This window comes from Hyalella azteca, unplaced genomic scaffold (assembly GCF_000764305.2).
Source record: "Hyalella azteca isolate HAZT.00-mixed unplaced genomic scaffold, Hazt_2.0.2 contig5776, whole genome shotgun sequence".
Classification (NCBI taxonomy): domain Eukaryota; kingdom Metazoa; phylum Arthropoda; class Malacostraca; order Amphipoda; family Hyalellidae; genus Hyalella; species Hyalella azteca.
The window spans coordinates 72,084-85,287 of record NW_025935956.1 but is presented as its reverse complement, the minus strand read 5'-3'; the positions used below and the strand labels follow the sequence as shown (position 1 = coordinate 85,287).

Genomic DNA, 13,204 nt, shown 5'->3' with positions numbered 1-13,204 from the left:
TCACTTGGGGCTTATTGAGTAAAAAAAACTTGCTACTTGGGGGCTTATTGAAAAAGAGGGACTTGACACGTAGGGACTTATTGAGTGACAGGGACTTGCCACTTGGGGACTTATTGAGTAAGAGGGACTTGCTACTTGGGGGCTTATTGAAAAAGAGGGACTTGACACGTAGGGACTTGTTGAGTGACAAGGACTTGCCACTTAATTGGGGATTATTGGGTAAAAGGGACTTGCCGCTTTGGGATTATTGAGGGAAGGCGCTGCTGAATTTTTTTTTGTGATTTCAGGGCAAAAGATGCAGCAACTGATGAGTGTTGAAATGTTAACAGCTCAAACATTATTAATAAAAGTATTATAAATTTAACCTGACAATAAAAACACGACGGAACTTAAGTAATTTTCTAAAGATCCAGCCTGAAACATAGGACATTGGAGAGATATCGTACAGCCTGAAACATAGGACATTGGAGAGATATCGTAATGTCGAGAAGTATGATTAAGTGCTGTTAGTTGCGTATTTTATTGGCATTATAATCATCTTTACTCACCTCATCCAAAGAATTGACGAGTTGGGCACCAGCTGCACTTCCAGGCTTGCCGAGGAGCGTCTGAATTTTGCCGAGATCTCCTAGAGCTGCGGCCTTGCGTAACTCCTCGCCAGCGGCCGAAGAATTATCTTTCGTGTCCTTCGTATGGGACTGCTGAGTATTGTCATTAGTGTTAGTGTTTGCCTGGCTTAAAGGTCCATTTTTACAGCTTGATGATCCATGCCCCAGGAAGTGATTTAAACTACTTAGAAACGGCCGAGTCTGTTTGTTTTTCCCAATGAACGATGACCCGATACCAGTTTTGGTACGTTCTTTCAAGTCTACGACTTTTGGATCGATTCGAACAACTTTTTCCTTATCTTCAGCAGCTCTGCCGAGCACAACACCGCCTTCTGTAGGCCCAGAAGAAGAGTTGGAATCCCGGAGAGCATTTCTCAGTATACCTGCAGGGATGATTTCAGTAGATGATTGATTCAATACCCCCCTGCCTACCGTAGGCTGGTTAAGAGGTTCTCCGGCCTGTTTAGTATAGGTCACGCACTGCTTGAAGGCTACATGTCCACTACTTGAGCTAGGGTGACTGCTGCTCATGCTGCTGGTGTTACTGGAATTGCGAGGGATGATGGGTGGAACACTTCCTTCTTGGTCATGTTCAGGAATTGTGTTCGGAATGTTTATTTGTTGTGATGCCCACCGATTGATGTAATTAGTTCCGTTGCCAAGATTGGCGTCCTCTGGATTTTTTCTATCCGAGTTTACTATTTGTGTACTATGAATCGTATTTACATGGTTGCTGCTGAAGCTTCTTCCGGGAGGAACAATCGCAGTCAATCCTCTATCTACAAACGAATCACAAACATCTTCACGAGAAAATTGATCTCCATTAGATACACGATTGTCATTTTGAGTGTCAGATAGCCAATGCACCCCATTGTTTCTTATTAAATCACCATTACTCATAGAAGTCCTGCATAGTTGTTCAGATTCACGATGAACATCTCTTTCTGGGTTTGGGTTCAGACCATTGCTGTTCGCAAAGGTATTAGCCTCGCTACCACCGTTGTTCTGCGTAAATATTCTTCCATTTGGATCGCGATTGTCACCAATACCCGGGGTGATCGCATAGCCGTTCTTTAGAATACCGTTAGTGGAAGGACCTTTATAAACCCCGCCATCATCGAGGGAAAAACTGACATTTTTGCCAGAATCCCCATTTATGAATCGATCTCGAGGGCCATAAAAATTCCCTCCGATGGCGGGTAGAACTCGCACAGCGTTTGCAGCACCAGGCACACGTCCTGGAATGGAGGACAGGTATCCTGCATTGGCAATATTGCCTCCGTTGGTGGTTCTGTTGGACGATGTTTCTACCATCCTGTAGGTTGGGACGAGCTAACTTTTGTGTTACTGGTCATCATTGTCACTGCACATCATAAACTGCATCCACTTCTCACTTCACCGACACCTGAAAAAGTAGAAGCAAACTCAATTAATTATATGAAAGAGTTATCAAGATCAATAAACTATATTTTTATAGTCTATACGTATATAATATACAATCAGAGGTAGGCAGTAGCGCGCTACATTTTTATTTAAGCAATTGTAGCGGTAGCGGTAGCGCCCGCTACATATTTAAGTAGCGATACGAGGTTTTGCCGCTACAGCGCTACCGCTACATTTATAGAAAAGCCTTTAGATTTTACTTAATAGTATTAAATATTATTTAAAAACCAGCACATAATATAAATTACAGAATAAAACTGTACGAAAGATTCCGGTGTAATGTTGTCAACCTCAGCCTGTTACTAGCGTCAACATGTTAGTTCTTACCAGAGGTTGGTAATAGCGCACTACATTTTCAGTAGCGGTAGCGGTAGAGGCGCTACATTTAAGCAATTGTATCGGTAGCGCCCGCTACATTTAGAGCATGTAGCGGTAGCGGTAGCAGCTGCTACATTTCAAAGTAGCGCTGCCCAGCTCTGTATACAATTACATCAATTGCATGGGACACTGAAGTAAAGTAAAGAGTCTAGAGTACTTTGCCGACTTAACGTAATTTCAAAACTATAAATCAAAGACCTCAATGAGACGACTGAATTTTGTATTGAATTTCAAAAATGCGAAAAACGGCAACTGAAAAGTTAGCTGCAACTGCGAGGCATTTGCATACGTTCGGCCCATGTACAAAACGAGCCCCAAGCCTACAACCCAAATTAAGCCCAACCGCCGCCGGCCACGCCACACCCGACGGCTGGCGGCGGCGGAAGCGTCCTTTGCGAGCTCCACCTAAGTTTTTTCAACCGCCGCTTATGAATGCAATCGATAAACATAATGAATGACAGAGATAAACATAATGAATGCAACAGATGAACTTAACGAATGCAACAGATGAACTTAATGAATGCAACAGATGAACCTGATGAATAATAATATCACTCGTTTGCTTGAATCGCAAATTCACTAAAAACTTAATAGCAAAGAAAACACCACAAAAATTCATAGTATCTTTAAAGAAAACGTTTCGGAGTCCAGCTCCATCGTCAGTTCGAAAATTTGTATAATAGGCGTTTCCATGCATCATGGAAATAAAATTTATATTTTTTCAAAATAGAACCGGTTTTATTAAGCTCGGCTTAAGTAATCCGAGTTTATTGACGATGCGCTCGGTGTAAAAAACCTTTGGACTAGCAAGGTTCGGCATAATCCTTTGATGCAGAGGTCGCTGCACCACTTTTTCTCCTTAGGAATTCGAAGAATAAATGTGACACACCTCAAAACTGACCAATGCAGATGTTTGTAATTCATTTCAACTTTATCAGGCATGAATTTTGATGAAACGAGCTGCTGAAGAGAATTTCCGGTTACAAATAAGTCCCTACAGAGAGCTTATTGATGTCCTTGGAGTCTTTAGTCTGGCACTAAATGAAGAGAAAATTTTAAAATAAACAAAAAAATATATATACGAAATTTGCTTGGCTCCATACTATTTAAAAAAATCCTTCCATGCATGCAATATGAAGAATTTCTGTTTAACTATACCAATGCTATAAGAAGGTCTGCGTGATTCCTGGAATTGAAGTGCGCAATCATCAATATTTTTTCTTTAAACAATAACATGTAAGCGGTCAATGTTGTTGTAAGTACACCGGTGCGAGCGTGTTCCATGTAGCCATGTTCAGCCGTGGCATGCGCACTGCTCAGTGAAGGTTGATGTACAGAAGGTCATGTGGCATGCATATGGCGAGGTCAACAGCTGCGTCATGCCCCACGCTGCATGTAAATAATAACGTTTTGAAAAACATTAGGAATGATAGCTGCTGCCGAAGTTGGAATAAAAATAAATATAGCTAATTTTTCGGTAGTTAATAAGGGCGTCGATGGCGGATATAGCTTGATTATTGAATGTTATACAATTTTTTACGAAGAACTGTTATATGACTTAAACAAGTATAAAAAAACTTTAACCGCAAGCAAAAGAAATAAAAGTTTACCTTAATTATTTACAATTTGAATAGAATATCATCAACAAGCTTAAGAAATTTGAATTAGTAATTATGAAGCAATTGCAAGCAAGGCAATAAACTGAAATATCCAGCCTCTTATTATTTTTTCGAGCCTCAAGTAAACGGAAAAAAACAGGCATTATCTGACAAAAAATTTTTAACCTGTATTGCTTTTAAAACTTAGGATTTAGAGGCTCGTGTCTTAGAATCCTTTTTTATTATCTTTCCTTTTTAGCGCATATTCTCATTTATGGAAAAAAGGCGCTATTGTGCTCGCCATTGATGAACATAATGAATGCAACAGATGAACATAATGAATGCAACAGATAAACTTAATGAATGCAACAGATGAACTTAATGAATGCAGCAGATGAACACAATGAATGCAACAGATAAACTTAATGAATACAACAGATGAACTTAATGAATGCAAGAGATAAACATAATGAATGCAAGAGATAAACATAATGAATGCAAAAGATGAACCTAATGAATGCAACAGATGAACCCAATGAATGCAACAGATGAACTTAATGAATGCAAGAGATAAAAATAATGAATGCAACAGATAAACATAATGAATGCAAAAGATGAACATAATGAATGCAAAAGATGAACATAATGAATGCAAAAGATGAACCTAATGAATGCAACAGATGAACCCAATGAATGCAACAGATGAACCCAATGAATGCAAGAGATGAACCTAATGAATGCAATAGATGAACCTAATGAATGCAACAGATGAACCTAATGAATACAACAGATGCCGACTGATAACGAAGCAACACAATTGCCCAGACCTGAAGGCTAACTGTTTACCTGTTTTAAGAATTGCAACTGTTGTATTTTTCGCTAAAAGTTCACCTTTGTTGCTAAAGTTCGTGCCAAAATTCAGTATAATAGGCGTTTCCATGCATCATGAAAATAAAATTTATATTTTTTGGGGATGGGGGTTGAGTCAGGGAGGGAAGGGGGGAAAGGGGGGAGGCCCCCTCCCCCTCCCCGCCAAAACCAACAAGCCGCAGTCAAAAGAAGCGCCGGACGATGACCGCGTTTTGTCGTCTCCTAAGAAAACCAACGGAGCAAGAAACAACCTCTACTTAACCCCTACATATTATTGTCGTATTACGATCTAGGAATATAAGGTAGATCCAGATCAATTATGGAAGTGTCGGCACTGAAGAAATAGGCTTATGGAATGGTGAAATGCAATTATAACGTTCAGGCAGTTACTGTTAAGAGTTGTAGATTATTTGCAACCCGTTTCATTGCTAGATGAATGAATCTATATACATATAAAGAGCGATAAAAATATTTAAACCAAACCTCAAAATTATTAAGAACTAGCCAACAAAAATTGTTTAGTATGATGTTGCATACATTACATGTAGGAGAACTGTATCATAATTCCAACAATTTTATAAAAGTTTATAATAACTCAGTATTTTAAATCTTTTTCTCAAGATAAACAGAATTTATCACGTCTTTATATCGCAAGAATCAAGCAAGGTCCCTTGAAAACTGTTCAAATATTAGACGAAACATTACGTCGACAATATCCATGCAGTATTTATTGTCTGTGCGCGCATGTAAGTTGCACGTCCTTGAATGCAACCACTGCGCTTTACAACTTGTATTATTAGTCTTTTGCTTCCTTCCTTATACTACTGCATTTGCATGCGGCATTGAAATGCAATTTTTATTTGCAATTTCCTCTTCATAATGCGACGCAGCATCGGCCTGCGTCACGAAGCAGAGCGAAGTCGTGACCAACCAACCCGCACTCGCCCGCACCAGGCTCGGTGTCGCCGACACTTTTCAACACCGGCGAAAATATTCCAAAAAATTTCCAAAATATGGACACGGTGCAAAATTTTTTTGGCCACCAAGGATTTATATACCAAGGCCAGCAAACCAAGAAGTCATGTAAGCGAAGCTCAGAGAAAAAATTCATCGACTTAATTCAGTCAAAAAAAATCCAGGAACGATTTTTGCAATTCCATAAAATTTTGCATTTGAAGTCTTCATTTACAAATCTTTCTACAAAGGAGACTGATGTACATTTTTTAACATAAAATCGTTCAATATTTCTCCTGTTTGTCAGTTGTAGATAAAAAACATGGTTAGTGCACGATCGTATCTCAATTTTTTACGCAAAACAATCAGCAATTGCAGGATGGCTTACGCAACAATGCAATATTGCACAACTCGGCAATGGCGAGCCAACATAAGTATCCTCTTCATCCTTGTACAGTTTCCCGATTAAGTCAGACTAAATTTACTTGACCAAACAGCTAAAATTAATGGCTGAAGGTTAAATAAAATTGATGCTCTGAAACGCGGTAAAATATTATTATTAGTACTTTTATCAACATATACGAAACAAGCATTTCCTTTCGTTCAAGATACAGAAATTTGAATCTGAAATACAATAGAACTTTTTTTTCAGCTCATTATTTCTGTTCATGACTTTTTAACTTATTTACAACTGACACAAACTATATCGTTGAAAAATGTTGATCCAAACGAAAAATACTGTAAATTAAACCCGAGCCTGAGAATTTATCCGTATAATTCAGTGTCATGAAAAGTCACGTTCCCAGTGAAGTATCACAGTTCATTGCATCAACGAACTAGACAACCTCTCATGTATACCAGGTGCACTAGCTGTAACGGTCTCAGTTAACCTTTCACTGTTTGAGCAGCGCAAAATGTCAGCAACAACGGCAGTAACACCATAGCCAGCCAGACACACCATATCGTGGCAGTAACACCGTAGCCTGGCAGACACACCATATCGTGGCAGTAACACCGTAGCCTGGCAGACACACCATATCGTGGCAGTAACACCGTAGCCTGGCAGACACACCATATTATAAATTAATAGGAATAATCAGCAGTTATTAACTGGCGGTAATTATATCAAATTTGTACATCATAATTTGATATCGCATACTTAGTTGCCAATTTCGCTCGCGAGAAATTCTGAGTTGCACAAGAAAAACTTCGTTTAATGCCGACTAGAAGAACTTTGCTCCATCGAGTAATTTGGATGGCAATTGACATTTGCAGGCAATTCAATACATCGAGAAATGGAGGAACTATTAAACGAGCACATACGAATTTCCAGGAAAAACTCTGCAAGTAAAGAAACAAATTAACTCGTGAATAGGAAGGGGCACCATTAAACTGCTTTCGACTCCACGGTGTATTGCATGGCCTTTAGGCCGTCGAAGATTTTCATATTTTCGTTTTAAGGAGATGTGAACTCCAGGACCCTTCAAACAAATTTTTAAGGCATTTAATATATTGCCCAGAATTTCTGTCCACGTATCTATGTTCCCATAATTTATTTGATATAATTAGATCGATATTAAGTATATCTGGAAACTGCTATGCCCAGTATATACCAATCCCAGATAATTTACACGATATTTACTGTAGTGTAACACATAAATTCACGCAAATTCTCGATGCATAATTTGTCAAATAGATTTCCGAAGCGATGAGCTAAATAAATAATCGGTGACTGACGATTCAACCCAAGATGAAATATATAAAATAGTATATGTATATTTCGGTAACAAAAAACTCAACGATGAAGACTAGACGTTAGAGACGACATTGCGGCAGCGACAGCTGGGGCGGCTGTTGCCTAAAGGATTAAAAATTTTTGCCCAAATTTTGCCGTGTGGAATCTAGACTATTGCAAAAATAAATGGATCAAGTTGTGCAAATAATGACGCACTTTCTTACCCACAGCGGTAACAGAGAACAAATGTATCACTGATACGCCCCTTATCCAGGCCCAGGCTGGGTGTGGATAACCCACACAAGGGTAAAAAGGTAAAAAAAGGATCGCAATTTGAACAAAGTTACACTGATTTATCTGAGTGTCATACTCAGGTCTCAGGGTCGCATGGTCGTGAGGCTCGTCAAGTGCTTCGTCACGAGCGGCGAGCCGAGCTCGTCTTTATGAACTTACTGAGTGTGTCTAGCGCTTCAGAAAAATAAATGGGTAATATTGTCCAAAAAAGTTAAAGCGGTCATAATATCCAAAAAATTAAAGCGGTCATATTGTCCAAAAAAATTAAAGCGATCATATTGTCCAAAAAGTTAAAGCGGTCATATTATTAAAAAAAATAAAAAATTATTATTTAAAAAATTAAGGCGGCCATATGGTCCAAAAAGATAAAGCGGTCACATTAAAAAAAATTGAAATTTTTTTTTTAATTAAAGCGGTAGGTACATAATTTCTGAGCGTAGCACTGATACGCCCCTTTTCGTGGCCGCCCTTGGTGAAGACGACCCACATGAGACAACAAAGTGTATCGATATTTGGACAAAGTCTCACTCATTTCTTTGAGTGAATGTTTCAGAATTAGTTATTCGGAGAACTTAAATTTGGAGAAAAATTAACCTAAATTTAAATTTAGAAATTTCATAATTAAAAAAAAATAAATATTTAAACTTTTTTTAATTTAAATTTTTTAAATGCCCAGAAAGTGTTGAAGTTAAAAATGAAATGAAAGTTAAATGAAGCCCAGAAAGTGTTGTAGTTAAGACCGTGCAGCGGAAAGCTAATATATTCCAACTCACAATAAGAGTGAGCAATAATGAAATTTTTATTAAGAATAGTAACTCTGATCTTCAACTAAACTTTTAATAATTTTTAGAAATATGATCTCATTATTATTTATGATAATGAGGAACTATTTAACGACTAAATAAACGACTTAATGAATTAGATAAACATCATTGTTTACAAATCAATGCGAGTAACAATTAAGATAAACAATGATTAACAATGATTAAAATTTATAATGAAAATAATGATAAATTGTTTATCCACATGAAGTTTTAACTATAGGAGAAATACACATTTTGTATATATGGAGGCAACATATCATGTAGGTTACTATTCATTAACCAGACTTCATTAACATGAAAAATGAATGATACGTAACTAAAAATAAGTAATCATTCCTGAATGTTAATTGGGTTAAGTTATTTCCAGATGAGGAACAGATAAATTTTGTCACAGTGACCATTAAACGGATGTTATTAAATGCGGTTACATAGTATTTAGGTTGATCAATATTTAGGCAGACTCTTATATAGACAGACATTTATGTAGGCATTCTTTTTGTATAGACAGACTATTATTTAAGCGATAACTAATATTTAGGCAGAATATTGAGCATTATAGCAGATTGAGCAGATTATTGTTTAAACAAAGCTTTATTTAGGCAAATTATCTACAATACATTAGCTCACAAAAAAAATCCGAAAACAATTCTTGACTAATTAATTTCCAATATATCGTAGGCACAGCGTAACATGTCAAAAGATCGAACATTCAACAGAATACATAGAGATACAACATGGCTGCCTCCCGCGAAACAGTTTCTGAAATATGGATTTACTGGCCGTGCATCTCGCGCCCGGTGATGACAAAAACATGCACCGAATCCGGCGCTCGTTGCGCAATCGATACCATGGCAGGTAAACGATCGTTACGCAGCTGCGCTAAGCTATTATCCTGTGTACAAATGTTCCAAGTGTTGCCATAACGAAGGAATAACTTGAATGAGAACGTGTGTACAGACTTTGTTTCAACATTGTTAAAGTGTAGATATCACGAGTACAAGTGTAGCACAACTACAGCACAAATAAGAACACGAACACAATCAGCACCAATAACAACACGAGCACATGTATAGCACCACTACAGCAGCAACAACAACACCAGCACAAGTAGCACAACTACAGCACTAACAACAACACCAGCACAAGTAGTACTACTACAGCAGCAACAACAACACCAGCAAAAGTAGCACAACTACAGCACCAACACTAGAACAAATTGCACCAGCAAGTAGCACTCAGATGTCATATGGGCGCAATGTCCGAGCACTGCTAGACGCTTGCTCGTGCTGAAATAGGATCACTTTCACCAGGCTAGCATCACGCCAACCTTGCTGCCTTAGCTCCATTTAGACCGGTCCCGCGTACCACTTACTTCTTTACGTGCAGGCTTTAGTTAGTAAAAATATTTCTCTGAATTTGTAATACATTTTTGGGTTTTTAAAATAAATTTTGGGGTTTTTAGCCTGGCGACGATGAACGCCAAAAGTATATGCAAACATTATAAATCATACGTAAAAAAATCATAAAAACTAAAATATTCTAAAATACTCTTATAAAATATTTCTGTTGTTCACACGCCTGATACCGCTCTATATTTTAAAATCCCGCCTCAATAGTCAAATGAACGCAGATTTTCATGTATGTACCCACAACAATAAATTTTAAAAATTTCTTCAAAATAATTCAAAACAAATAACCTCTACACTGCCGTACACGGAGCTGCCGAAACTCATACATTATAAGTCTATTATAGAGCTCGAGGCAGCCTGCAGCCTAACAGAGAATAATAGACGAATTATTCTCGACTGAAGAGAAGCTCTCAAAAGTTGCAGTGGCCGCATTCCGGCGGCCATTAAATCATTTTCTGTAAGTAAGTTCCATCACTCAGCCGGCCGTCAGACCAGTAATTCCTAGACCGTGTCCGATGATTGCGACTACTGAAATTACTGGTCTTATATATTTATATATGTTTCATTGTTCATGCTGTAACGATATTGATCATGATAAACAGAACGTTTTTCATGTTAACATGGCATTGTGCATGCTGACATAACATTAATTGTTCGATGTTGAAATTTCAATTTTTGTGAGAATTCTTCAGTCTAATTATAAGGGTCATTTCAAGCCGTTTAACCGATCTCAGACGAACAAAACATATAACAAATAGAGAATTAATTATCCATGGGTGATTCAGTATATTCAAGACTCATAATAACAACACGTGTACGAAATACAATGAACTTATTTTAAGCCCAAATTAATTTGTATACATTTTAAACAACTCGTCACTTAAAAAACAAGGATAATTATAACCATGTAACAGGTTCCTCGTCGTCTCCTCCGCGGAACAGGATCAGGTGAAACGCTCCGTGAAAGTTCGTGTTGCGTGCGCGTCGTTTATTCTCACTTGCGTTATTTTTATTGCACAAACAAAAACGTCCAAATTGCCAGTTTGATCGGCACTCGCTCTTTTTTAAGCGAGTGTAATGCTTTACAACTTTCCAATGCTAATTTATAGTCCCCTGTCATTACGTGAAAAGGTTAAGACTATTACTAGTGAATGTACCTCCATAAAAACTCAACATTAAGTAAGAGACTTTTAATATGCAAACTAAGTGCATATTCGATGTGAGGAATCATTGCTTGGAAATTTTAATGGTTTGTGGATCGCAATCCAGATGAAAATCCCAAACATTAGCGCAGCTCTATAATTTACCTTCAATTACATTTAAAATATCAGCACATGATTTGACCACATTTTTGCTTTCATGAACATTAAAAAAAATTCGCTTATTAAAATTCATTCGGTAATTTGTTTAGTTGTAACTCGAGTTGCGAAGAAATTGCCAGAGGCAACAAATAGGCAATGAATATTTATAACAGCATAGTAAAGTGGCTGTTAATTTTGGGCTGTGGTTAAGTGACACTCTCCCAAATACGCCGTGAAATACAACAACAAACCACCCCCTTAGAGGGAATGCGAACACTGAGAGAAATGAGTGAAGCTTCGTCCAAATAGTAGAAAAGTAGGCTTTGTTCACTTCTTGCCCTTGTGCGGGTCGGCATAGTTTAGGTCGGCAAAAAAGCGTATTAGTGCTACATGCAGGAAGTGTCGCACTATTTGGACAATATGATTCATACATTTTTCAGAGTTTCAGAGTGTGGAAGAGGGCTTGGGGGAGCAGTGCACTAATGACGCCAACCCTCGACCCCTCACGGAACTCTGTCGCTTCCGTTCCCATGTACCGTGCGAGTGCCGGTCTCACGTACCGGACCCGCGCGTACCGGTCTCACGTACCGGGCAAACGCGTACCGGTCGTACGTACCGGACCCGCGCGTACCGGTCGTACGTATCTGGCTCATGCGTACCGGTCTCACGTACCGGACCCGCGCGTACCGGTCGTACGTACCGGACCCACACGTACCGGTCTCACGTACCGGACCCGTGCGTACCGGTCGTACGTATCTGGCTCATGCGTACCGGTCTCACGTACCGGACCTATGCGTACCGCTCTCACGTACCGGACCCATGCGTACCGGTCGGGCGTACCGGTCGTACGTACCGGGCAAACGCGTACCAGTTTCACTTATTGGTCTGCCGAGTACCGATCTCACGTATCGGGCTCACGCGTACCGGCCTCACGTATCGGGCTCACGCGTACCGGTCTCACGAATCGGACTCACGAATTGGACTCACGCGTACCGGTCACACGTATCGGGCTCACGCGGACCGGGCAAACGCGCAATGTCCGCTCTCTTTTCGGGCCAAAGGGAACGGGCACGAATGTAGTAGCACACCAATGAATGCATGAACGTGTGGGTACATCACACATGAACACATTTGGTATACAGTACATGCAAGTACTGTATACCAAATGTGTTCGAGGCCCTTGTACATGCAAGTACTTCACCAACTAAAACTAAAAGTAAAACTTATTACAAACTGTGCCTTTCGAAACTTATTAGAACACTTGATTTTGGTGTCAGTTATAATTATTAGAATTATTGATGTAAGTTATTTGATTGAAACTTCCAATAAATTTTCGATAAAAATCATTGTGTGAATTTGCTACGCAACCATGACAATTCCATGACACATGTCAGAATTGCTGTCCAGCGTAGCCAGAGACATAGTAATATTAGCTTAATAGTATATAAACATAGTATAATGGCTAAATATAGTGCATAGTAGTGTAGAACATACAAGTGTTCAAATACATTCACATTATTTTCATTTATGGTTCAACTAAACGTCGGATCAACGTTAACATGGGTTTCGCTGGTTGCGATCCTAGCGATGCACAGCACAATAGCATTCGTTGGATTTTTAACGCTTCAATATCCTAATAGGTTAAAAGGTTTACTAATTGAAGTAAACTTCCAGTAAATTAAATCAAACTTATAAATTTTCCTGGAATTCATGAGCTATAAGTTTTTATAATCAGGTTCAGTATTAAAAAAACACGTACAATACCAGACCAAACTTCGAGGTCACTAACG

The 13,204-nt window shown here is 38.7% G+C and overlaps 1 protein-coding gene across 1 annotated transcript in view; it reads right to left on the bottom strand.

Annotated features, from left to right (window-relative positions):
* LOC108667362 overlaps positions 1 to 13,204 on the bottom strand; it is a 75,715-nt gene that overhangs the window by 41,143 nt on the left and 21,368 nt on the right. The window contains exon 2 of the mRNA XM_018154380.2: positions 549 to 2,013. Within this exon, the coding sequence (XP_018009869.2) occupies positions 549 to 1,922 (1,374 nt within the window). The 5' untranslated portion in view covers positions 1,923 to 2,013. The remainder of the gene's footprint in view (positions 1 to 548; positions 2,014 to 13,204) is intronic.